We start from the raw sequence: 27,530 nt of genomic DNA on the forward strand, positions 1-27,530 counted from the left end.
ATTACCTGTTTATTTTGTCTGTTTTATGTCCTCCCCATTAGAATGTAAGGCTTCATGACAACAAAGACTATTGTATGCTCCGTCCCCCAGTGTATCTGCAGCATATAGACTAGGGTCTTGCACGTAGTAAGTGCTAGAGTGACATTTGTTGAATTACTGAGTTTTTGTATTTGGTGCACTCATGTGCTTCACTGAACACATGTTGACCCCACAGTCTATACTAAGAGAGGCTGGAAACCAGAGAAGGCACATCCTTGTCCTGGATTGATGGGGAAGAAAGAACAGACAGAAAGAGCCCAGGTGGGTGTGGGTTCGAGTCCTGCTTTGCCACTTAATAATTTTGGTAATACTTATTGTGTGCTTATATCCTCTTCTGAGTACCTTATGTGTGTGTGTGTGTGTGTGTGTGTGTTTGTATAAACCTCACAATGTCCTAGGAAATGGGTTCAGTTATCCCCATTTTATACATGAAGAAACCAAGACATATTAAAGTTAAGTAACGTGTCTATAATCACACAGCTAATAAGTGGTAGAGATGGTTGAACCCAGGCCATACAGTTTAGGCACTGCATCTTGGTTGTTACTCTGCTACCACCTCATGGTCCAGGCCCCTACCTAGCTGTGTGACCCTGGGCAAATTACTTAACCTCTCTGTGCCCCAGTCCCCCCTCTGTAAAATGGGGATAAGAGCACTGGGAAGGTTAAAGGAGGTTACGGAGAGGTCTTAGTACAGTACTCGACGAAGAGAAAATCCTAGGGAAGAAGTGTTAGCAACCACACCAATGATGTCTTTCTCTCCACAGGTCCTATAATGGCAGATGCTAAGGGTGCCTCGGAAGCCTGGAAGCGGCTCCTCAGAGGGTCAGGGCAGGCTTCCTGAAGGAGGAGGGGTGGGGTGGCCAGAACTAAACCTGAAGGGCAAGTTTGGCAGCCCCAGGTGGCCTGGAGGATGAGGGAGGAGTGTTCCAGGCCAGGAACTGCCTGAGCCACGGAGGGGAGGGCCATCTAGCCAAGTCTCAGTGGCTCCGGGCCATGACAAATGCAGATCCGGCTGAAACCAGGCCCTTTCTTCGTGTGCAGGTGGAGAGAAGGGTCCTTGTAAAGGCACGCAGTGGGAGTCGGGGGCCTGGACCCCTGGGTCTGAGGGGGGAGGGGCTGGGGGCCTGGACTCCTGGGTCTGAGGGGGGCGGGGTTGGGGGCCCGGAACCCTGCGTCTGAGGGGGAGGGGCTGGGGGCCTGGACCCCTGGGTCTGAGGGAGGAGGGCGGTGGAGCGCAGGCGCCCCCAGGCCCCACCCACAACAGCTTCTTTGCGCTCCGGAGCAGCAGGTGAGACCAGCCTCCGCCCTCGTTCAGAGCCCAGGGCCTCCTTCCTTCTTCCCTGCCACAAAGGAGGCGCCTCCCTCTCTCCAAACCGTAGCACGTGGTGCCCAAATACCAGTGGAGGCTCACACCCCTGCACAGTCCGCCTCAGTAAGCCCTGCGTGGAGGCGCTCACCGCGGGGAACCCGGCACCAAAACACCGACAGTAGAGCGCCTTTTACTGAGTGAACTTTAGGACTCTGTGGGTCTGAATTTGCCTCTGTCCCTGAACTGGGATAGCTTTGTTATTGGGGAACTGGATTGTTTATTCTCTCTGTTGGGAGATCCCAGGAACCAAACAGAATTCTCACTGCTGCTTGTTAAGCCAAGATCCTCTGTATGTCATATCTGAAACCACCCCATCTCTTCCCTCATCCTCCTCGCCCAAGGCATGCCCCCCACATCTGTCCCCCAACTGTAGGATTTGCTGATGAATTCCTAGGACAAGGAGGGAGGTCGAATTCACAGGTCTGGCAGGACATATAAATAAGATGGGAGCTGGGTCTCAGGGAGATATAGTTACTTATATATTTGTCCATTCATTCATTCATTCAATAAATGGTCCCTGAGACCTAATTGTGCCTCATCCATTGCCCTCAAGAGGTCAGGTCGGTTGGGGAAATAGACCCTGCTGGCACCCACAGTAGCAATTCACAGTGACATGTGCACTGCTGGAGGTGGCAACAGGGCATTGAGTGTCCCCAGAGGAGACACTTATTCCAACTTTGTGGTGGGTATGTGAGGCAAAAAAGACCACCCAGGTTAAGTGATAACTGGATGCGGTTCTGAAGGGTGAATAGGAGTTCACCAAGGACGATGTGGCAAGGAATGATATTCTAAGCTTGGGGAGTGGCGTATGCAAAGTCCCAAAGTCATGTAGTAGCAAATATTCAAGCACCTACTGTGTACCAAGCACGTTCTAAGTGCTAGGCAGACAAACCCCTGCCCTTGTGTTGTTGTCATTCTAGCGGGTGTGGTGGGAAGACAGAAGATAAACAGGTAGGGACACACACATGAATAAGAGTTTCAGATTGTGGTAATCTCTGTGGAGGAAATAAATGTGAAGAAATGGAGTCACTGAGGGACAGGCAGGTGTGGCCACTTCTGGTGAGGTAGTCAGGGATGACCTCTCTGACGAGGTGTCATGGGAGCCTTGACATGAATTTCAAGATGGAGCCAGGAATGCAGAGAGGGTTTTAGGCTGAGGGAACACCTTGGGGAGGCTGGGCAGGTGGGGGTGTGGCTGGCCAGAGGAGATGAGACTGGAGACAGCTATGAGGATGGTCATGATATTGGTGTTGACCATGACAATTGCAAAGGATAGGGTAGCCAAACTTCAACTCAAATGCACTTGCCCCAAGCCTGAGTCTCAAGAAGCTCCCTGTCTGGGTGGGGAGGTGACTTAAACATGGGTTGCCTGATACGTGCCATAAACGGAGGTCGCTCCGGCAGTGTAGAAGCTCGGAGGAGTTCTTCCTGGGACCTGAGGGATTAGGAAAGATTGTTCCTTGCAATTCCTCTGAGACCGGCTGGCCCTGGAGAGGGGGCGGGGAGTAGCACCAGGAGGGTGAGTCTAAAAACTGGCCTGGCCAGAGGAGGGAGGCTGGTGGTGAGCTGTTTATTCTCTGGGCGGGATCTAGGGCAGATGTGTCTCCTGAAGCTGAAGGCATTTGGCTTCCGTGTTGGGGGACTGCATCCAGGAGGCAGTGATGGGGAAAGGGCTCCAGACAGACTTGAGTCTGGATCCCGGGTTGGAGCAAGTGACTTTGCTCTCTGAGCAAGTAAGTGGCTCTTCGATTATTCTCATTTCTTCCTCCCTAAAAGGAGCATAAGCCCTGGTACCTGCTGTAAAGGCTGGTGGGAAGATGAGGTGTGAAAAGACGTGTAAAGTGCTTAGAACAGCTCAGTGCTCAGCCAATGGATGAAGAATAGACAAAGGAATAAATCAATAACTAAATGACCAGATCCACATGTGGTGACAAGGGCTGGTTCTGCAGACACGCAGCTCTGCATTCCAGTGCCTGCTCTGACACCTCAAGCAATGGACAGCCTCCGTCCTAAGCTTCCAGTGACCGTTCATTTATCCAGGACATTTATCCATTCATTCAACAAATGTTTATTAACCATCTACTCTACACCAGGCACTGTTCTAGGTGCCAGGGAACTCAATGGCCCCAGACCTGTCCTTACGGAGTTTACATTCCTGTAGAAAACAAAATAAAAAAATAAATGTGTAGGGCTTCCCTGGTGGCGCAGTGGTTGAGAGTCCGCCTGCCGATGCGGGGGACGCGGGTTCGTGCCCCGGTCTGGGAGGATCCCGCATGCCGCGGAGCGGCTGGGCCCGTGGGCCATGGCCGCTGAGCCTGCGCGTCCGGAGCCTGTCCTCCGCAACGGGAGAGGCCACAACAGTGAGAGGCCCGCGTAACGCATAAAAAAAAAAAAAAAAAAAAAAAAAAAAAAAAAAAAATAAATGTGTAGAATGTCACATGGTGGTCATAAAGCAGGGAAGAGAGCCAGGGAGGTCCAGCACGTATTTGGGGGGGGTTTATTGGTTGGGAAGGTCCTCCTGGAGACTATGATATTTGAGTGAAGCCCTGGAGGGAGTGAGGTGTGAGCATATCTGGGGAAAGGTTTTCACGCAGGGGCAAGGGCCAGTGCAAAGGTCCTGAGGTGAATGCTCACACAGCAAGGCTAGTGTTTATGGAGCAGAGTGTTGAGGGCAGAGGGGTAGGACATGAAGTCAGAAAGGTGATGAGGGTGGATTGTGGGTTCCCAGGGTCACTGTAAGGATCAGAAATTGACGGTACTATAGAAGTGTTTTGATCAAATTTTTTAAAAAAATTGACCTGAAATTAACCATCTTTTTTTTTTTTTTAATTTTTGATGTGGACCATTTTTAAAGTCTTTATTGAATTTGTTACAATATTCCTTCTGTTTTATGTTTTGCTTTTTTGGCTGCAAGGCACGTGGGATCCTAGCTCCGCGATCAGGGATCGAACCCGCACCCACTGCATTGGAAGGCGAAGTCTTAACCACTGGACTGCCAGGGAAGTCCCTGAAATTAACTATCTTAAATTGAACTGAATAGCATTTAGTACACTGACAATGTTATGCAACCGTCATATCCATCTAATTCCCAAACATCTTCACCCTCCCCAAATAAAGTCCATACCCATTAGAAGTCACTCCCTATTCCTTCCTCCCCACAGCCCCTGAAAACCACCATTTGCTTTCTGTCTCTGTGGATTTGCCTGTTCTGCACATTGCCTATAAACGGAATCATACAATATGTGACCTCATAGTGTTTTTGAGGTTCATCTATTTTTTTTTAACATCTTTATTGGAGTATAATTGCTCTACAATGGTGTGTTAGTTTCTGCTTTATAACAAAGTGAATCAGCCACATGTCTGTTGTATTGGTCCAGTGTTGAAATAATTTCAGACTTGTGGAAAAGTTGCAAAAGCATACAGAGAAAACCTCTGCCGAGTTTCTGTACATTTTTTCCTTTGTAATTAATAAGTATCTTGTGGAGAGCTGCTTTGAGACTATGTAAATATCCTGTGTGTCATGAAACTTTAACTCATTAGTTTTGGCATCTACGGATGCTTCCTGCCTGAGTCAAGTATGACCAAGATGGTTCCCCAATGGCAATTGAGTTAAGTTTCAAAAGGATTCCCTAATTTCTGTGTGGAGAACAGGGGGAAGCAGGGAGACCAGCTAGGAGGCTTTCATATTAATCCGGTGAGAGATGGTAGCAATGGACATGCTGAGACATGGTCAGATTTTTGGATATATTTTCAAGGAAGAGCTGGCAGGCATTGAGAGAAAAAGAGGAGATAAACATGACTCCATGTTTTGCTCTAGGCAATGGGAAGACTGGAGTTGCTATTTTCTGAGATGGGATCGCTGCTCTAACAGAAAGACCTGGGCTATTAGTGGCTTAAATCGGGTTGAAGTTTATTTATTGCAGTTGATCCAGGGCCCATTTGGCAGCTCCATAATCATCAGGGACTCAGGCTCTTTCCATCTCATTACTCTGGCAAAATAAGGTTTCCACCTCGTGGTCCAAAATGGCTGCCTCAGGTCCTGCCATCAGATCTGCCTTGCAGCCAGAAGAAAGGAAGAAAGGGGGCAAGTGTCTTTTCATTTTGAGTACACATGTCCTTTTTGCTCACATCTCGTCTAAGTCAGAACTTGGACACATGGCCACAGCTAGGTGCAGAGGAGGCTGGGAAATGATTCTTTGTTCTATGTGCTCATGTGCCCAGCTATAAACCAGTGGCTCTAGTATTATGAGCAAGAAAGGAAGAATGTATATTTGGGGAACAACTAGTCAACTTTCCCTAATGGGTCCTGAATGCTGCTCTTCCTACATCCCTTATGTCCCGCTCCAGTCTGTATTCTACATCTCACCTGGAAACAAAATTCCTAGAACATAGATCTGCTCATGACCTTCCATGGCTCATTACTCTTTCATGGGTCTCCAGTATCCTCTGAATTAAAGCCAAGTTTCTCAGCCTGGCATTTGAGCCATAATCTGGCTCCACCTTCCAACCACTCCAGCCTCATTCCCTCCACCCCATCCACACCTTACACTCCCACAATATCCACACATACCTATGTGCTACCTTTTCCTTAAGCTGATCCCACAGTCTGGAGCATCCTTTATGGCCTGAGGAAATCCTTTCTGTTTGTATCACTGTGATCAACACCACATCCTGCAGGAAACTTGCCCAGCCTCCTTACAGTGGGGCCCTCTGCCTCTCACAAACTCTCAGAGTCCCCATCACCCCATCCTAGTGGAGAGGTCAGCTATTTGTATGGTGCCTGCTTTACTCCAGGCAAACTCACTAAGTCTTTCCTTTCCTGTCTTCCTACCTTCTCACCACCCTTCCCTCCTGTCCACACTCTGCCCCTCCTCCCTTTTGCCTTCCCTTCCTCCCAGTTATGGAGCATAAAAGCGCTGCACTCAGCACGTGTACTAAACAAAGAATCAATTTTTCTGGTTACTAAGGTCATGTGACAAATCATTCCAAGACCTAGTGGCTTCGGACAACGGCCACATTTAGTTTGCTCACGAACCTGCCATCTGCACAGGGCTTGGTGGAGGTGACACATCTCTGCTCTACATGGTGACAACGGGGGTGGATTGGAAGCTGGGGCAGTGTCTTGGATGGAAAGGCTCAAACAGCTGGAACATGGACCAATTAGGGCTCCTCCACCATCTGACCTTTTCTCTATGTGGTCTGTCCAGCATGGTAGCTTCAAGGTAGAGAAACGTGTTTCTTACATGTCAGTTAAGGTTTCTGAAAATGCATGGAGAGAGACAGAGAGAGAGAGAGAGAGAGGGAGAGAGAGAGAGGGAGGAGAGAGAGAATGACTTGGGTATGATAAGCCCTCTGATGGGGGAAGAGTCCTCTCAGTACCTGGAACAGCACCCAACATTTATCAGGAATTTATTAACAACTTCAACAATGATAAAGGGATGCATAGCTTACCTGGTAGCCGAAAGAAGAGATATTCTAAACACCTTGGGTGCATATGGGAATCACGTAGGAGGTCCTCAGAGGAAGGAATTTGGATGCATTGTTCTGTTTATAGTAACAACATTACAGCCATCAATGCTCTGGCATTTACTGTGGGTTAGATCTTTGTCATGAATTACTTTCTGTCATCCTTCCAAACTTTGTGACAGGGGCCAGCAAACTGTGTCCCTCCACTTGTTTTTGTAAATAAAGTTTTATTGGAACACAGCTGTGCTGTGTTTGTATACTGTCTGCGGCTGCTTTCCTGCTGTAATGGCAGAGTAGTTGCAACAGGGACCAGATGACCCCAAAAGCTGAAATTATTTGCTATCTGGTCCTTTGCAGAAAATATTTGTTAACTCCTGGCCTAGAGGTAGGTATTAGGAGACCAGTTTATAAAAGAGAAGAAAAAGGCTCAGAGGGGGATGCTTTATTCGAGGTTGAGAGAGTCAGCGTCCGTACTTTTTATTTATTTTATTTATTTTTATTTTATTTTTTTTGCAGTACGCGGGCCTCTCACTGTTGTGGCCTCTCCCGTTGTGGAGCACAGGCTCCGGACGCGCAGGCTCAGCGGCCATGGCTCACGGGCCCAGCCGCTCCGCGGCATGTGGGATCTTCCCGGACCGGGGCACGAACCTGTGTCCCCTGCATCGGCAGGCGCACTCTCAACCACTGCGCCACCAGGGAAGCCCCTTATACAATTTTTTAAATACAATTTTTAAAGGCTCCACTGCATTTACAGTTATTACAAAATATTGGCTATATTCCCCGTGTTGTACAATAAATACATCCCTGTAGCCATCTAACACCCAGCAGTTTGTACCTCCCACTCGCCCACCCCTATATTGCTCCCGTCCCCCCGCTGGTAGCCACTTGTTTGTTCTCTATGAGATGGTGATTCATGACAGCTTTGGGGTTGTTTTTATCTCTTGTTTTTGCTTTTGAGTTTGCAAAGTCTGTGTATGTGTGGTTAATCCATTTGATAACCCACTTGGGCTCAGCTACTGGTGTTCCTCATCTGTGGATGATGGAGCCAAGAGGTGATGCTTCAGAGTTTCTAGATTTTCTCTACCCTGGACATCCCCATCTTAGAGACAAACCTGGAGCTTGCTGTCCAGGTGCTTTCAACCTGTCCCCAAGAGTTCCTGCTGTTGCTGAGGGCAGGGCCTCCCTAGACTTGTTGGGACAAGCCTTCCCTTCCTGGTCAGGACTCTGGAGCCCCCTGGGGCTCTTGAGCCTCATGTAGCTCCAAGGAAAGTGGGTGATAAGTTTCCAAAGAACTGCCCACCTCCAAGACTTCTGGATCCTCCATCCTGAGTGCTGTAGTGCTGTGCTGACCCCTGACCCTCTCATCTCCAGCTCTGTACACTTCTGCCGTGTCCTGCCCCCACTCACCAGTTTTAACTAAATAAGCATGTTTTGTCTTGCTAAAAAACCAAAAACCAAAAACCAAAAAAACCTCTTGGGACATGTGGAAACAATTTATCGCTCAGATATTTGTCATTTCATAAGTATTCTGAAGGATGCCTGTGGATTGTTGTCAAACCTGATCCAATCATAAATCAAATGAGTTACTTGGAGTCAAATAATTTCCAAAACAAAATTATGCAAATCTTTTCAGTGTTTTTTTTCAGCTTTATTGCACTATAATTTACATGCAATAAAATACACTATTTTTTTTTTTTTTTGCTATACGCGGGCCTCCCACTGTTGTGGCCTCTCCCATTGCAGAGCACAGGATCCGGACGCGCAGGCTCAGTGGCCATGGCTCACAGGCCCAGCCGCTCCGCCGCACGCGGGATCCTCCCGGACCGGGGCACGAACCCGTGTCCCCTGTATCGGCAGGCAGACTCTCAACCACTGCGCCACCAGGGAAGCCCTAAAGTTCACTATTTTTAAGTGAACACGCTGATGAGATTTGACAAATATGTCATCATGTATATAAACACCAGTGCGGTTTAGAGATTCTTTCCAAACCCCCCGAAAGTTCCCTTTGCAGTAATCACTTCCCCCAACCCTCTGTCCTTGGTAACCACTGATCTTCATTCTCTCACTATAGTTTTGTTTTTCCTAGATTGTCATGTAACTGGAATCATACATATTGTGTAAATACCAGTAGTTCATTCCTTCTTTGTGTGGGGGGGAAGGGGCCCACACCACAGGGCATGTGGGATCTTTGCCGACCAGGGTTTGAACCCATGCTCCCTGCATTGGGAGCTTGGAGTCTTAACCACTAGACCATCAGGGAAGTCCTCATTCCTTTTTATTGAGTACATTTTATGAAGTTATTATAAATAACTTATTCCTTTAGCTGTCGATGGACATATCAATTACAAAATTGGGTTGCTTCCGACTTTTGGGTATTATAAGTGGGATGGGTTGAATTGCCTTGCCCCTCTCCCCCCACAAATTCATATGTTGAAATCCTAACCTGCAGTAGACCACAGAATGTGACATTATTCGGAAATAGGGTATTTGCAGATGTAATTAATTAAGATGATGTCGTTTTGAATTAGGGTGAGCCTCTCCTCAGGCCCAGGAGTCCCGGTCCCTAGCCCTTCTCCCCTCAGACCCAGAGGTCCAGACCCCCAGCCTCTCCTCCCTCAGACCCAGGGGTCCAGGCCCCCAGCCCCTCCTCCTTCAGACCCAGAGTGTATGCCCCCGTGTCCTCCTGCCTCAGGACCCAGGAGTTTGGGAACCTCCCAGGCTAGTAGGTCTTGGATTCTGAGCATTGAAATTATCAAATTGTCCCAGAAAGTCTACGAGGAACACATATATTTATGTTCCTTATTTATTTTTATTGCAGTATAGTTGATTTACAATATTATATTAGTTTCACGTGTACAACATAGTGATTCAAAAATTTTTATAGATTATATTCCGTTTACAGTTTTTATAAAATATTGGCTATAGTCCCTGTGCTGTACAGTATATCCTTGTAGCTTATTTTATACATAGTACTTTGTAAGGAACATATTTTTAGAAGAGGAAACATGCTGGTACATTTGAAAGACACAGAGGACCGAAGTCCGGAAGCAGCAGCTGCTGGATTAGGATCGTGGGGTCCCTTCAGCAGCTGTGCGAGTGTGAGGTTATTGGAACTCAATAGTTCCAATAACTATTGAGTCTCGGCCCCGCCCCCGAGACCACGGCCTCGCCCCCGGCTCCGGAAACTACCATGCCCAGCTGCAGCTGCGCTCACGGCCCCTCCCTATAGGTCCCTCCCCCGGAAGTTCCGCCCCGCCCGTTTCCGGGAGCCGAGGGTTCCAGCGCGGCCTGCACTTCCCCACGTGAATCCCAGGCAGCGCGTTCCTAGGGCAGACCCCGGGCGCGCGTTTGCGGGCGGCTGCAGTGGGACCCCCGGGACACCCCCCCCCCCCCCCAGCTCCGGCCCGTAATGAATCGCTACATTCTGCCGCTGTCCGTGCTGGGCACAGCGGTGGGTGGCGCCGTGCTGCTCAAGTAAGTACGTGCGGGTCCCGCAGGCGCGGTAAAGGCTGGCCGGTGGGCAAGGACGAGGGAGGGAAACCCGAGTGGAGATTGCCAACCCTTGGCCCACCCAGGAGTCCTCCAGCTCACCCGTCCAGCAGTGCTCCCAGAGAATGCGGGGGCAAGCCTGGTCCCCGAGAGGGCAGGTCACGGCCCAAGGTCACCCAGAGAAAGGAGCGGATCCGGGCCCTGGTAAACATTTTGGTCTAGTTGCTTCTGGACTTTTAATGGATTAATTCTTTAATTCAGCGGACACTTATTGAGCACTTCCCATATGTCAGGTCGTGGCCCAGATGCAAGGAAAGTGTGTACCACCTAAGCTCCCGTTGTCCGAGATTAGAGAAACAAATTAGAATTGTCCAAGTCAGTAAGTGAAAAGGCCGTATTGCGTGGTATATAGACATACTGTAGTTCTTTCTTCTCTTTCCTAGGCTAATTCGTTTAATAAAAACAAGACAAAACGGGACTAAGAAGTAAAAACTATTAGGTATAAAATAAGCTACAAGGATATATTGCACAACCCGTGGAATATAGCAAATATTTTATGTTATAAATGGAATAGGTTATAAATGGAATATAACCTTTAAAAATTGTAAATCACTATATTGTACATCTGTACCTTATATAATATTGTATATCAACTGTACTTCAATATAAAAATCCCCCCCAAACCAAAAAACAGCTACCAAAGATTCTGTAGGAGCATCGGTCAGTAGAACTTCCTGTGATCATCGAAATGTTTTACATTTGCCCTGTCCATTATGAGCCATACCGTGCGACTACTTTTTATTTATTTATTTTTGGCTGCTTGGGTCTTCGTTGCTGCGCGTGCGCTTTCTCTAGTTGCGGCGAGAGGGGGCTACTCTTCGTTGCGGTGCGCGGGCTTCTCATTGCGGTGGTTTCTCTTGTTTTAGAGCACGGGCTCTAGGCGTGCAGGCTTCAGTAGTTGTGGCACGCGGGCTCTAGAACACAGGCTCAGTAGCTGTGGCGCACGGTCATAGTTGCTCCGCGGCATGTGGGATCTTCCCCGACCAGGGCTTGAACCCACGTCCCCTGCATTGGCAGGCAGATTCTTAACCACTGCGCCACTGGAGAAGTCCGTCGGCTGCTGTTATTTTTTATTCATGCTGATGCCTTTCAGTTCTGAAAAAGCTTAAAAATAAAAAAGGGCCAGCATGGGAAGAATAAAAGAAAACTGAATGCCCTAGGGGGGAAAGTATGACTATTGTTTTGTTTTGTTTTTTTTACTTTTTATTTTTAAAAACAATTTTATTGGAGTATGGTTGCTTTACTATGTTGTGTTAGTTTAGACTCTTTATTTTTAATTAAATTAAAAAATTAGCCTCAGGGGACTTTCCTGGTGGTGCAGTGGTTAAGAATCCGCCTGCCAATGCAGGAGACACGGGTTTGAGCCCTGGTCCGGGAAGATCCCACATGCCGTGGAGCCACTAAGCCCGTGTGCCACAACTACTGAGCCTGTGCTCCAGAGCCCACAAGCCACAACTACTGAGCCTGTGTGCCACAACTACTGAAGCCTGGGTGCCTAGAGCCTATGCTCTGCAACAAAAGAAGCCACTGCAATGAGAAGCCCGCGCACCGCAGCAAAGAGTAGCCCCGGCTCACCGCAACTAGAGAAAGCCCTTGCGCAGCAACGAAGACCCAATGCAGCCAAAAATAAATATAAAAAATAAATTAATTAATTAAAAAAAAAGAAAAATAATAGCCTCTGGTGGCTGGTGGCTACCGTGTTGTACGTTGCCCTTCTTTTGTGTGGCGATAATATTGTTTATTTGGCCAGTTCCCTGTTGGTGACATTTGGTTGTTTCCAGTATTTAGCCTCTGGAATGTGGGCATAGTAGCAGAATAAGGGCCCCCAACGATGTGCATGTCCTAATTCCCAGAACTTGTCAAAAGGGACTTTTCAGATGTCACTGTGTTAAGGGCCTTGAGATGGGAGATGATCTGGGTTATCCAGGTGGCCCAGCATCATCACAACGGTCCTTATAAGAGGGAGGCAGAAGCATCAGAGTCAGGGGATTGAAGATGCTGTGCCGCTGACGTTGAAGGTGAAGGAAGGGGCCACGAGCCAAGGGATGCAGGCGGCCCCTAGAAACTGGAAAAGGTATGGGGACGATTCTCAGTTCTCCCTGGAGCCTCCAGAAGGCACACAGCTCTGCCGACACCTCGATTTTAGCCCAGTGAGACCCATTTCGGACTCTGACCTGCAGACTGTAGGAAATACCGTTGCATGTTTTTTTTGTTTTTTTTTTTTGCGGTACGCGAGCCTCTCACTGCTGTGGCCTCTCCCGTTGCGGAGCACAGGCTCCCGGATGCGCAGGCTCAGCGGCCATGGCTCACAGGCCCAGCCGCTCCGCGGCATGTGGGATCTTCCCGGACCGGGGCACGAACCCGTGTCCCCTGCATCGGCAGGCGGACTCTCAACCACTGCGCCACCAGGGAAGCCCCGTTGCATGGTTTTAACCCACTGAGCTTGTGGTGATCTGTTAGAGCAGCCACAGGAAGTGAATACAGGGGGTCTTTCTAAAATGACGATTGTCTCGCTGTGCACGCTCCCCGCACCAGACCACGCTGAGTCCTTTACCTGTACCACCACACCGGTCCCATGGAGTTATGCGATGTCGCTTCCATCTTTTCCGTTGGGGGAACACAAGCTCAGAGAGGTCATTTCCCTGAGATCACAACAGTCAGGGACACCTGTGGTGAGAGAGGACAGACCGAACTGACCTGCCGTTTTTTATCTCCAGGGACTTTGTCGCCGGCGGGGCTTGTCCCAGCAAGACCACCATTCCCGGGAAGACCGTCATTGTGACCGGCGCCAACACGGGCATTGGGAAACAGACGGCCTTGGAGCTGGCCAGAAGAGGTGAAGTCCCAGTGGGCACCTGCTTCTCTGCCTGGGGCTCAGGCGCGAGATCTGGCGGTGGATGGTTTGATTTCCCGGGGAATGTTAGGCATCTGATTCTTTTGGTTGCAAGTGGCAGAAACAAACTCAGGCCGGCTTAAGCCCGAAAGCCTTGTGTCTCTGGAAGAGGGAAGGGCAGGTTCAGGGTCTCAGAGGAGGCCGTGGGCGCTCAGCAGTTATTGGTTTGGGTTTTTCTCTTTGCATCGGCTGTGCTCTTTCCTACTGTAGTTGGACTCAGTCCTAATGGCTGGGTCGGGGCCTAGGTCAGAGGTTGGGGGTCAGGCTCTCCCAAGCTTACTGGTCAGGCGTTTTGTAGAAAGAACACCCTTCGATTTGGGTCTGTTTGACGTTTTTCTCATGGTCAGACTGGGCTTATGGAGAAGTGCCCTCCTCAGCACACGCAGATGTCTTTTGAACTTGGAATCAGTGGGGTTTCCTGTGGGTTCAGGTACGAGAAAGGGAGGAGTTAAGGTTTTGTTTGAACAGCTGGAAGACCAAAGCTGCCTTGGCTGGGACGGGGAGGCCAGGGCAGGGCACGCGTGAGGGCTGGGGAGACTGGAAACTCTCCTTGGGCTGGTCGAGTCGAGGTGACCAGTGAATGGGTCCCTGATAGACTGACCAGGCCTGAGCTGCCTGTTCACCCCTGAGGTGAGAGTGGTGGTGGGGGGCCATGAGGGCAGCCCCCCTGCCCCCCACACCACATGGGGTTTCCCCAAGGGAGGGACAGGCGCTCCTTTCAGGAAAAAGCGAGAAGGGAGGGACTTCCCTGGTGACGCAGTGGTTAAGAATTCGCCTGCCAACGCAGGGGACGTGGGTTCGAGTCCTGGTCCGGGAAGATCCCATGTGCCGCGGAGCCACTAAGCCCATGTGCCACAACTACTGAGCCTGCGTACCACAACTGGTGAAGCCCACGCGCCTAGTGCCCATGCTCCGCAACAAGAGAGGCCACCGCAATGGGAAGCCCGCGCACCGCAACGAAGAGTAGCCCCCACTCACCACAACTAGAGAAAGCCCGCACGCAGCAACAAAGACCCAACGCAGCCAAACATAAATAAATAGACAAATTAAAAAAAAGGAAATTAAGAAAATGAAAACAAAAAATAAGACAGCTAATTTATTTAAAGAAAAAGAAAAGTGAGAAGGGAAATTGGACCAACATACCCACTGTGGTCCCTTGAGAGCCAGGCTGCCACTGGGAGGACAGACAGATCCAGGACTGGAGTCCATTCTGGACTGTGTGATGGGGGGGCCAGATGTGTAGGAGGCAGCTGGCCCAGCTGTGGAGGATGAGCCCTGTAGACCCACGCGATTTGGCATCCTTGCTGCCCATCCTCCTCTCCATCCCTGTTTCTTCTCACTTTTCTAATTTGAAAATAAAAGTTTAAAAAAATTAAATTTTTTCCTTTTTTTTAAAATTTTGGCTGTGCTGCCCCGGCATGCGGGAACTTAGTTCCCCGACCAGGGATGGAACCTGCGCCCCCTACAGTGGAAGCACGGAGGCTTAACCCGCTGGACTGCCAGGGAAGTCCCCCAAAAGTTTTCTTTTTCCAAAAGTTTTCTTTTTAAAGGCTGTATTAAGATTTAATTCACACATTTAAAGTGTACACGTCCATGATTTTTAGTATATTCACAGAATTGTACAACCGTCACTGGTCTCCATTTTAGAACATTTTTCATCACCCCAAAACGAAACGTGGCTCCTCTAAGCCATCATCCCCTAATTTCCCTTCCCCACCAGAGCTAGGAACCCACTAATCTTCCTTCTGTGGATTTGCCTCTTCTGGACGTTTCAGATAAGTGAATCATGCACTCTGTGTCCTTTTGTGTCTGGCTTTCACTGAGCATCACGTTTGTGAGATTCATCCTTGGTGTAGATAGGTTGGAATGTCCTTCCTTTTCATGGCTAATATTCCACTGATGGACAAACCACATGTCACTTATTCATTCATCCCTTAAAAAAATTTTTTTTAAATTTTATATTGGACTATAGTTGATTTACAACGTTGTGTTAGCTTCAGGTGTACAGCAAAGTAATTCAGTTATACATACACATGTATCTGTTCTTTTTCAAGTTCTGTTCTCATTTAGGTTGTTACAGAATATTGAGCGGAGCTCCCTGCGCGGTACAGTAGGTCCTTGTTGGGTATTTATTTTATGTATAGTAGTGTGTACAGGTCAGTCCCAAGCTCCCAGTTTATCCCTCCCACCAATATTCATTTACCCCTTGATGGACATTTGGGTTGTTTCCACCTCTGGCTGTTCTGCACGGTGCTGCTATGCACATGTGAGTACACATTTTTGTGTGGACTGATGTTTCCATTTATCTTGGGTATCTATACTTAGGAGTGGATCTTTTTTTTTTAATTTTTAAAAAATTTTTATTGGAGTATAGTTGATTTACAATGTTGTTTCAGGTGTACAGCAAAGTGAATCAGTTATACATATACATATATCCACTCTTTTTTTTTTTTTTTTTTAGATTCTTTTCCCATATAGGTCATTACAGAGTATGGAGTAGAGCGCCCTGTGCTATACAGCAGGTTCTTATTAGTTACGTATTTTATGCATAATAGTGTGTATATATCAATCCCAGTCTCCCAATTTATCCCCCCCATCCCCTGGTAACCATAAGTTTGTTTTCTACATACGTGACTCTACTTCTGTTTTGTACATTACTTCATTTGTACCCTTTTTTTTTAGATTCCACATATAAGTGATATCATCTGATACTTGTCTTTCTCCATCTGACTTACTTCCCTCAGTATGACAATCTCTAGGTCCATCCATGTTGCTGCAGGTGGCATTATTTCGTTCCTTTTTATGGCCGAGTAGTATTCCATTGTATATACGTACCACATCTTCTCTATCCATTCCTCTGCTGACGGACATTTAGGTTGCTTCAGGAGTGGACATTTTTTTTTAATTCCATTAAAAGGTTTTTTTTTGGTCTGGCTCTTCCAGGAGGCGCCATCATTCTGGCCTGTCGAGACTTGGAGAAATGTGAGGCAGCAGCCAGGGAGATTCGAGGGGAGACCCTTAATCACCACGTCAACGCCCGGCACCTGGACTTGGCCTCTCTTAAGTCCATCCGAGAGTTTGCAGCAAAGATCATTGAAGGTAAGAGGAATGACGCTGGCCTTGTGGGGTGAGGACTTGGGCGGCCAGGCTGTGAGGAGGGAGTTATACCAGTCAGGTCCTAGAGCCAGCTATTGGTCGCCGCCTGTTTTCGTTCAGCCTTTGGGTAAAGATTTTACATTTTTTTCCTCTTCTGACATTTTCACATTTACGTATTTTTCATTTTTACATGGGGGAAAGAAAATTAAAAGAATAACATTTCATGACATGTGACCATTGTATGGAATTCAGATTTTATTTTATTTTGGCTGTGCCACATGGCTTGTGGGATTTTTTTTAATGAATTTATTTATTTATTTTTTGCTGCATTGGGTTTTCATTGCTGCACGTAGGCTTTCTCTAGTGTGGCAATCGGGGGCTACTCTTCGTTGCAGTGCGCTGGCTTCTCATCGTGGTGGCTTCTCTTGTTGTGGAACACGGGCTCTAGGCGCGCGGGCTCAGTAGTTGTGGCACGCGGGCTCAGTAGTTGTGGCTCGCGGGCTCTAGAGTGCAGGCTCAGTAGTTGTGGCACATGGGCTTAGTTGCTCCGCGGTATGTGGAATCTTCCCGGACCAGGGATTGAACTTGTGTCCCCTGCATTGGCAGGTGGATTCCCAACCACTGCACCACCAGGGAAGTCCTGGGATTTCTTTTTTTTAAATAAATTTATTTATTTATTATTATTATTTCTTTTGGCTGTGTTGGGTCTTCGTTGCTGCGCGCAGGCTTTCTCTAGTTGTGGCGAGCGGGGGCTACTCTTTGTTGCGGTGTGCAGGCTTCTCATTGCGGTGGCTTCTCTTGTTGTGGAGCACGGGCTCTAGGCACACGGGCTTCAGTAGTTGTGGCGTGTGGGCTCAGTAGTTGTGGCTCGTGGGCTTTAGAGCGTAGGCTCTAGAGCACAGGCTCAGTAGCTGTAGCGCACAGGCTTAGTTGCTCTGCAGCATGTGGGATCTTCCCGGACGAGGGCTCGAACCTGCATCCCCTGCATTAGTAGGCGGATTCTTAACCACTGCGCCACCAGGGAATCCCTGGCTTGTGGGATCTTAGTTCCTGGACCAGGGATGGAACCGGTGCCCTTGGCAGTGAAAGCGCAGAGCCCTAACCACTGGACCGCCAGGGAGTTCCCAGAATTCAGATTTTAGTTTCCATAAAGTTTTATTAGCATGCAGCCATGCCCATTGATTTATGTATTATCTATGGCTGCTTTAGTCCTGGGAGGGCAGAGTTTAGTAGAGACAGACCATATTGCCTGCAAAGCCAGAAATATTTACTACCTGGTCCTTTACAGAAGAAGTTAACTGACTGCTGTCTAGGAAAACTGAGTCCTCTGTGTGCTTGGATCCTACAAGAAGCAGAGGCCAAGGAGGGAGGAAGAGTTAGGTGGAGAAGGGCACAAACACTGGTTCAGCCAACATTTCCGGAGGCTCTCTGACTCTTGGGTGACGCAGGTGACACAGACGTGAGTCAGATTCAGGCTCTGCTTCCGAGGAGCGCCCGGGCTGCTGGGGGACATGGCTGTGACAGTAGGTAACTAAGGGTTAGTGCAGAGAGTCTGGAGCTCCCGCATTCTTTCCTGGGTGTTTCTTTTTGCAAATCCAGGGATCAGGCTGGCATTTCTCTGCACTTCCGTCACGTTGATGCCTGACTCACTCTTTTTGCTCCCCACCACATGGTCTCAGAACCACTTAAGAATTTATTTTTTTTTCAAACAGGAATAACATTTGGAGGGTTAAACGTTCAGAAAGTGCAAATGGGGATACAGCAAAACATCTTCCCGCCACGCCTGCCATTAGCTCCCAGCATGCCGGCCTCAGATGTGTTCAGTGCTCTACCTCTTGTGTGTCCTCCTGGGGACCATTTATGCATTTATAAAGCAAACGGGGATACACTTCCCCTTGGCTTTTTTGTACAAAGCGGAGCCTGTTACATACCTGGTGCTGCCCCTTGCTTTTTCTCCCCAGTTCTATCTTGGAGATCATTACAGGCAGAACTTTTCCCTTCTTTTCTTGTGGCTAGCTTGTGTTTTTTGGTCTTTTTCTTGGCCACTGCGTGGCATGTGGGATCTTAGTTCCCTGACCAGGGATGGAACCTGTGCCCCCTGCAGTAGAAGCATGGAGTCCTAACCCCTGGACTGCCAGGGTATTCCTGTGTGTGTATTTTTAAAATTTTTATTGAAATATAGTTGATTTACAGTGTTTTTATAGTTTCAGATGTACAGCAAAGTGATTCAGTTATATACACACACACACTCACACACACACACAAATTCTTTTTTAGATTCTTCTCCATTATAGGTTAGTACAAGATATTGAATATAGTTTCCTGTGCTATACAATAGGTAGGTCCTTGTTGGTTATCTATTTTATATATAGTGATGTGTATATTTTAATCCCCAGCTCCTAATTTATCCCTCCCCCGCTTCCCCTTTGGTAACCGTAAGTTTGTCTTCTATGCCTGTGGGTCTATTTCTGCTTTGTAAATAAGGTCATTTGTATCATTTTTTTAGATTCCACATGTGATATCATATGGTATTTGTCTTTTTCTTTCTGACTGACTTCACTTTGTATGATAATCCTCTAGGTCCATCCACGTAGCTGCAGATGGCATTATTTCATTCTTTTTCATGGCTGAGTAATATTCCATTGTATACAGGTACCACATCTTCTGTATCCATTCCTCTGTCGATGGACACTTAGGTTGCAGAAAATACTTGTCGAATAGATAATAACGAAGCTGTTCTACCCAGCAGGTTGTATTATCACCCCTATTACAGAAGGGGAAACTGAGTCACACATTTGTCCTCACCCCTGTCTTCTAGAGGAGGAGCGAGTGCACATCCTGATCAATAATGCAGCCGTGATGCGGTGCCCCCACTGGACCACTGAGGACGGCTTTGAGATGCAGCTTGGCGTTAACTACCTGGGTGAGGCTGCAGGCTGTGTGGCATCAGCCTGGGACGTGAGCAGGAGCCCCCGTGGGCCAGACACAGGCTCCGGGAGGGGTCTTCCTCTCTCCATGTGGCCAGGCGGCCATGAGCAGGGTCACCTGGCAGCTCAGGGAATCGCCTGTTCGTCGCTGGACCCTCAGTCCTTCGGACCTTCCATCAGCCTCTTGGCCATTCGTCCCTTTGTCTGTCTGTCCCCCAGTCTCTGTCTGTCCTTCTCTCACTGTGTCAGTTTATCTTTTGTCACCCTGAATGCATCTGCAGTCCGTTAGTAAGGGTGATGGACGTTGGGTGGACACCAATCATATAGGATTAAGGCCCACCCTAATGACCTCACCCTAATGACCTCATTTTACCTGGATCACCTCTCTAAAGACCCTCTCTCCAAATAAGGTCACATGCTGAGGTACTGGAGGGTAGGGCATATTTTTTTAGGGGGGTTGGGGAGGGTGACACAATTCACCCATAACACATGTGACTACCCTTCACCCCCTTTGGGCTGGAACTCAGTCATGTGACCTGATGGAGCTACAAGGGAGTCTGGGAAATGTAGTCTTTCACTGGGTAGTCTCATGCATAACCCAAAATTCTATCACGGAAGAAGAAATGGAGAAAGGATTTTGGGAGACAGAAGGCACCTCTTCTCTAGCTGACCTCATAGAGGGTTATCACAGGGCTTTGTGACAATTTGTTATCGGGAATGTCTTGTACATTGTAGGTTTTTTTTTTTTTTTTGACATGCCACACGGCTTGTGGGATCTCAGTTCACTGACCAGAGACTGAACCCTGGCTGCAGCAGTGAAAACCCAGAATCCTAACCATCAGGCCACCAGGGAACTCCCACATGGTAGGATTTTTAGCAGCATCCCTGGCCTCCACCCACTAGGTGGCAGTAGCACTCCCTCTACTGTCCACAATTGTGATGATCAAAATTGTCTCTAGGTGGTGCCAAATGCCTGCTGGTGGGGGGCGCAAAGTTGGACCCTGTTGAGAAAAATGGGTTATGGGAGGATGAAATAAGGTGATGTTCTCAGTACGGTCCTGTGCACGGGACAAGAACTCAGTGAAAGTTATCTTTTCGTTTTCCATCATCCAGGTCACTTCCTTTTGACGAACTTGCTGCTGGACAAGCTGAAAGCCTCTGCTCCTTCGCGCATCATCAACCTCTCGTCCTTGGCCCACGTTGCTGGGCACATAGACTTCGAGGACTTGAACTGGGAGAAGAGGAAGTATGACACTAAGGCAGCCTACTGCCAGAGCAAGCTGGCCGTTGTCCTTTTCACCAAGGAGCTGAGCCGGCGGCTGCAAGGTGTGTGTGTGGTGAGCCTCGCTGGTCTCCCCTTTCCTTTAGCTCCGAGCCTGAAACAGTCCTGCTGTGACTCTGGGTGGACGGGAGGTCAAGCATTGGCTCCAGGACCGAGTAGGCAAACATATGACGCACTCACCACCACGCTCCCTGCTGGTGCCTGAAGCAGACATCACTAATCAATCACAGCATTCTTCTCTGCTCATCCCGGACAGGCACCTGAGCCTTTGGTGCTCTAGACCAGTGAAGCTTTGGCAATATCTGGAGACATTTTTAGCTGTCAGTTTGCGGAGCAGGGGCAGGTTGGGTGATGTTCCTGGCATCTAGTCAGCAGAGGCCAGGGATGCTGCTCAGCTTCCTACAAGGCACAGAATAAAGAATCATCTGACCTCAGTGTCCATAGTGCTGCAGTTGAAAAGTCTGCCCTTTGCCTTTGCTTCTCAAAGAGTCAGTAGACCAGCAGTGTCAGCTCACCTGGGTGTCTGTCGTAATTGCAGCATCTCAGACCCCACCCTGACCCACTGCTTCGGACTCTGTGGGGTGGAGCCCGGCGGTCTGGGCTTCTCAAGCCCTCCAAGTGATTTTTACACACTCAGGTTCAGAGGCTCTGCCCTGGGCAGCCACGAGACAGAGCTGCCTTGCAAGTGAAACTGGGGATGTGGAGGTTTCAGAGCAAGAGGGCGACATGGATTCAGGGGGAGCCCCCTAGGATGGTTGGTATCAGCCTTCCTGGTGAGGGGTGAACCTGACGTCTGCCTGCCTCACTTTTTCCTTCTCTCGCCAGGCACGGGTGTGACTGTCAATGCCTTGCACCCCGGCGTGGCCAGGACAGAGCTGGGCAGACACACGGGCATGCACAGCTCCACCTTCTCCAGCTTCACGCTCGGTAAGTCCCGTCCCAGTTTGGGGTCCCTTAACTGAACCCCTGTCCTCCTAGCTTGGGGCTCAGGACCCTCCCTCAGTGTATTGGGGTCTTCCTGAGAAACAGAACCAATAGGATGTACATAGATATTTAGAGAGATTTATTGGGGGGATTGGCTCATGCATCTGTGGGGCCTGAGAAGTCCCAGGATCTGATCTGTATGCCAGAGGCCCAGGAAGGCTGACGGTGTAGTTGCAGTCCAAACCCAAAGGCCTGAGGACCAGGGGAACCAACGGTGTAAGTCCCAGTCCAAGTCGAAGGCCAGGAGCGCCAGTGTCTGAGGCCAGGAGGAAATGGATGTCCCTGCTCAAGGAGAGAGAGAGAATGCGTCCTTTCTCCACCTTTTTGTTCTGTTTTCACCCCCAACTAATTGCGTGGTGCCCACCCACATTGGTGAGGGTGGATTTTACATAGTCTGTTGATTCAAATGCTAATCTCTTCACACCCTCACAGATACCCCAGAAATAATGTGTTACCTGCTTTCTGGACATCCCTTAGCCCTGTCAAGTTCACACATAAAATTAACATCACACTCAGAGACTATCTCAGGGGCTTTGCTCTGCCCCCTGCCCTGTATCTTCCCTGGTACTGAGTCACTTTCGTATGTCTACCCAGCCTGCCAGCCTGAGAATAGCCCCGGGAAACAGGCCAGAGCCTGTTTGATGAGACTGTTTCAGAGGTGGAGGTCATGGAGCTGACTTCCTGGAGTCCGGCCATGCTTGGGCTAACTCCAGTTTCATCCCAAACTAGCTGGGCCACCCAGCAAAGTGACTTCTCTCCGAACCTCCCTTTCCTTATCTGCAAAGTGAGGGTCATAATAGTACCTGCCTCAGTGGGGAGGATTAGATGAGACCTCCCTAAAAGAGCCAGCACAATTCCTGGCCGAATAAATAATTAGAGCTTTATAACTAGTGTTTATAATCCTGAAAAACATTTAGTTGGTGGGGGCTAGGTATCAGAGACCTTAAGCTGAAGCTGGCACTGGAGACACTCAATACACAGAAGCTACTTTAAAGAAAGATCGGGTGGGATGAGGGCTTGGGGCTGACATAGAGGAGGGGGACCTTCTGTTTGCCTGGGAAAAGCCAGGGGGGCTTCCTGGAGGAGGCAGCTTTCAAGCTGGTCCCTGCATCTGGAATTATTTGTCTGGGCAGTGCCAGGGAAGGGAGCTCCTGGTGTTGGGAAACAGAGGGGTAAAGGCCTGGAGGAGAGCTCTGTGGGACTCCAGGGAAACTTCTGGCCTTCGTGGGCCCTGAGCCACCTGGGGTGGTACTGGGCTTTCTGTATCTTCCTCTCTGAATGTGTGGACTGAACTCTCTGTGGGCCGATGCAGGGCCCATCTTCTGGCTGCTGGTCAAGAGCCCCCAGCTGGCGGCCCAGCCCAGCACCTACCTCGCTGTGGCGGAGGAGTTGGAGGGCGTTTCTGGAAAGTACTTTGAGGGACTCAAAGAGAAGGCTCCGGCCCCGGAAGCCAAGGATGAGGAGGTAGCCCAGAGGCTTTGGGCTGAAAGTGCCCGCCTTGTGGGCTTGGAGATGTCCTATGGATCCTCTGAGAGGGGACAGCGCCTCCCCAAATGACTTCTTGGAGCAGGTGTGAAAGCCACCAGGGAGGCAGTCACCAAGATGGAACAGCAACCAACCAAAGCTGGCTGCCATGCCCGAAGCACCCTCTAGGTGGCAGTATTGGCCAAGGAATGCTGGCTGCCATGGCCACTGCACCCTCTAGGTAGCAGTCTTGGCCAAAGAATGCTGGCTGCCATGCCTGCAGCGTCCTCTAGGTGGCAGTATTGCCCCTTTTCTGGCCACAGTGGATTGGACAGCAGGTGAGCACTTGACCCGGGGCTGGCTGGTACAGTGTGCCCTGCTGCCAACAGGTGAGCTGGGCCATCAGATGCCTCCCTTGGGAATCCAAACCAGGAATTTTGGGGTGCGGCATCAGCTCCCTCTGGTGTGGGCCATGTCGGGGGCTGGATGGCCATGGGCAAGTTGTCCGGCTGATGCTTGAGTTCATGGTCCCCCGTTGGACCCTGCACACCTCCAGTCTCCTGTCTGAGCCTTGGTGTCTCCAGCTGTAAACTGTGCAGAATGATCTGACTACCTCACTGGATGGCCGTGAGTTATCGCGTGGCTTGGAGAATGGCAGCTGCATATTCCTTGCCGTTGGTGTTTACTGAGGACCTTCTGTGTGCCAGACCCTGGCAAGGTGCTGGGGATGCCCTCCAGGAACAGACCGACTCAGATCTGGCCTTGTTATCTCCGCGTCACGCTGGGGACAGCACGGTGGGGAGGAACCACTGAGGAAACAGGATGCCTGGGATCACGACCTTCCCTCCCATCCCTACTCGCCAACTGCCGTGCTGTGGGCGGCCCTTGGAGGGACCGGAAGTGGGCCTCTCTGGGCTGAAAGCAAGGAGTGAACAGTTCTGAGAGAAAGACAGATACCATATGATATCATCATATGTGGAATCTAATTAAAAAATGATACAAACGCACTTATTTACAGAACGGAAACAGACTTACAGATATCAGAAAACAGACTTACGGTTACCAAAGGGGAAACGTGTGTGTGATGGGAAGGGATAAATCAGGAGGTTGGGATTGACATACACACACTACTATATAAGATAGCTAACCAACCAGGCCCTGCTGTATGGCACAGGGGACTCTACTCAGTATTCTGTGATAACCTAGGTGAGAAAAGCTGAAAAAGAATGAATACGTGTGTATGTATAACTGAATCACTTTGCTCTACACCTGAAACCAACACAACATTGTAAATCAACTGTACTCAAATAAAAGTAAAAAAAAAAAAAAGAGTGAACAGGTATGGTTCCTTCTGGAGGCTCCCAGGGAGAACCTGTTTCCTTACGTTTTTCCAGCTTCTAGAGGCGCCTGCACTTCTTGGCCTGTGGCCCCTTCATCTGCAGAGCAGACAATGGCAGGCCAGGTCCTTCTCACGCTGCCATCTCTCTGTTTCTCCCGCTTCTGCCTCCATCTCCTGTTTTTAAGGACTCTTGTGATATCACTTGGCCCATCCAGATAATCCAGGATCATCTTCCTCCTTTAAAGTCAGCTGATTAGAAACTTTAATCCCATCGTCCACCTTAATCCCCCCTTTGCCTTGTAAAGTAGCAGGGTTCTGGGGAATAGGATGTGGACACATTTGGGAGGACCCACTTTTCTGCCTACCACTCTGTCCTTTTCAAAATCTGCTTCCTTAGCACCCCCAGTGTACTTCCCATGCGTTCCCTTCTGCTCAAATAAAGAGGAATAAGCTTCAGGGACTTCCCTGGCAGTCCAGGGGTTAGGACTCTGCGCTTCCACTGCAGGGGGCATGGGTTCGATCCCTGGTCAGGGAACTAAGATCCCACATGCCACATGGCGAGGCCAAAAAAAAAATTTTTTTAATTAAAAAAAAAAAAAAAAGGAGTCAGCTTCACTAGTGTGGCTTGCAAGCAAATCAACTGAGAAGAACAGATTTTTAAAATCACAAACTCCCTACCCGCTAAAAAAGAAGAAAAAAACTTGGGGGTGTGTTAGCAAGAAGAGGAGCTGGAATTCAAAGTCTGATTCTAGAACCCACTTTCTTTTTGGGGGGAGAGTTAGAGGTCTAAGTGCCCAGGAGAACAGATAATCACAGGGAGATTTGTCTATTATGTAGATGTGAGCAACACACCTCAGGGCTAATTCTAACCACAAACCTTCACAACCAATATCTGCTTCCTTTCTGAAACAGAAGCCCCAAGGATCACAAATGTTGACTCACACATCAACCTAATCCCCGTCTACTTCTCTGAAGGCTTTGAGGTGATTCACAAACCTAGCTACGACCTTCAGACTGATGAAAGATGATAGAAACCAATCTCAAACAAAACAATGCAAAACAAAACCCAAAGCCACAGAAGCCCAGAGAGGAGATGGTGCAAAGTAATAAACAGACCCAGGAATGCCACGTGAAAGGACAATGCTTCAGGGGGTGGGTTCTTCACAAAGGGAAAGCAAGTCAGGGTCAAATCCTCAAACCTCACTCTGGGGCTTGGGAATTCTGTCAGGATGCCTTGGGCTGCTGAAGACAGGACATACTCAAAGGATATAAGCTGAGCTGACTTTCATCCCAGGCAAAAGCGAGAAGGAACGGTATTTCACAGAAGTAGAAGCCCAGGGGTGTGGCAGGCTTTGAGTTCAGGGACATCATCAAGATTCCTACTGCAAGATGACGGTCTGACAGTTACCAGTGCAATGTCATTCTAAGGCTGGGTGTTTGTAACAGGTTGAATGGTGGGGTGCCTCCCCCTAAAAGATATGTCCAAGTCCTAACTCCCAATACCTGTGAACGGGAGCCAATTTGGAAAAAGTTTCTTTGCCGATGTGATTAGGGATCTCGAGGTGAGATTGCCCTAGATTATCTGGGTGGACCCTAAATCCAACAAGTGTCCTTAGAAGACAGAGAGAGCAGAGGAAGAAGCAATGAGGGGATTGAGGGCAGAGACAGGGATGATGGAGCCTCAAATCGAGGAATGGCTGGAGCCCCCAGAAGCTGCAAAGGGCAAGGAACAGAGTCTCCCCCAGAGCTTCTGGAGGGTGAGTTCCCCGCCCCGCCACCTTGAATTTGGACTTCCGGTCTCTGGGAAGTGTGAGAGAATACATTTATGTGTTCTAAGTCACCAAGGTGATGGTATTTGTTACAGCAGCCAGAGGAAGAAACTAGTGCAGTCTCTTTGGGGGGTGGGTCACGAGATGACTCTCAGAGCCAATCTGGGCCACTTGTTTCCTTGTTTTTTGCCCAGTGACGGGGAGAGAAGCATTTCTCTTTTATTTGTCAAATTGGGCTCAGGTCATGTGCTCATCTTAGAACCCACAAAAGCCCCCCAAGGGAAAGGCAGAAGGTAACGGACTTCAAGCAGGGTTTCCCAACACCAGCGCTGCTAACACTTGGGGCCGGATAATTCTTTGCTGTGGGGCAGGGGTCTGTCCTGTGCGCTGTAGGATGTCGAGCAGCAGCCCTGGTCTCTACCCACCAGATGCCAGTAGCCCCCACCAGCCGGGTGAGACCCCCAGAACTGTCTGCAGACATTGCCACACGTCCCCGAGGAGGGAAACTGGCCTTCGGTCGAGAACCACGGATGGAGGCGGATCTGGATATGTTTGCGGGTCTGTGAGCGAGCCGAGGGTGGGGTCAGGTGGAGCTAGTCACCAGCACACGGGGGCCTCGCTTGTGCTCACCTGGGCTTCATTGGGGTGGAGTGCAGCTGACAGGCAAGGTGCTGGGAAACAGGTCGTAATGGAAACAGTACAGGTGACTGACTCAGGGCAGCCTATCTCCTATGGAAGACACGCCACGAAATCCAGAGGTCCTCCTGAAGCTGCAGGGCAGGTGCTGCTGAAAATCCGGCGAGGGGTCTTGTTATCACAGTGGCAGAGCTTCCAAGGAAGTGCAGTAAGCGTTCTTGGAACCCACCTGAGACCTGGGATTGGGTCATTGGTGTGGACGAACCTGAAGATCTTGAGCTGCTCAGTTTCCCTGAGAACACCCCCGTTGCTGGAGACCAGCACCCCTTGAGGGAAGGTCGTGGTCCTTCCTCAGGCAGGTGCCTCACGAGATGACGTTCCTCATCTCGAGGTCCGCCCCATCAGCTGCGGCGAATCCCGGCTCACACGCTGGGTGCATTGCAGGGTCTGGCTGAGGTGAACCTGGGGACCATACCTGGGAGTGGATTTCGGGGGAGTTAGACTGGGGCTGAAATATGAGACCAGCTGTGGAGAATCCATGGGCAGAGGGTCACTCATCTATAATGAAGGTTTTATTTAATGTTTTGGGCTTTCTGGGTAGCTGGAGACTGTGGCAACTGCATGAGAACGTGTCTCCCACATAACCTCTACTTGCTATGTGAGGGGTAAGAAAAGATGTTCCGGACTTCCCTGGTGGCGCAGTGATTAAGAATCCGC

At 49.3% G+C, this 27,530-nt stretch overlaps 1 protein-coding gene across 1 annotated transcript; it reads left to right on the top strand.

The window, feature by feature from the left end:
* The first annotated feature begins 10,283 nt into the window (after window positions 1-10,283).
* Window positions 10,284-23,277, top strand: RDH13 (retinol dehydrogenase 13). Its single transcript, XM_065899657.1, has 7 exons — window positions 10,284-10,348; window positions 13,141-13,259; window positions 16,260-16,415; window positions 19,231-19,335; window positions 20,453-20,665; window positions 21,447-21,548; window positions 22,918-23,277. The coding sequence occupies exons 1-7, from the start codon at window positions 10,284-10,286 to the stop codon at window positions 23,160-23,162; spliced, it is 1,005 nt and encodes a 334-aa protein (XP_065755729.1). The 3' UTR covers window positions 23,163-23,277.
* The last annotated feature ends 4,253 nt before the right edge of the window (window positions 23,278-27,530 follow it).

Source organism: Phocoena phocoena, chromosome 20 (assembly GCF_963924675.1).
Source record: "Phocoena phocoena chromosome 20, mPhoPho1.1, whole genome shotgun sequence".
Taxonomy (NCBI): Eukaryota; Metazoa; Chordata; class Mammalia; order Artiodactyla; family Phocoenidae; genus Phocoena; species Phocoena phocoena.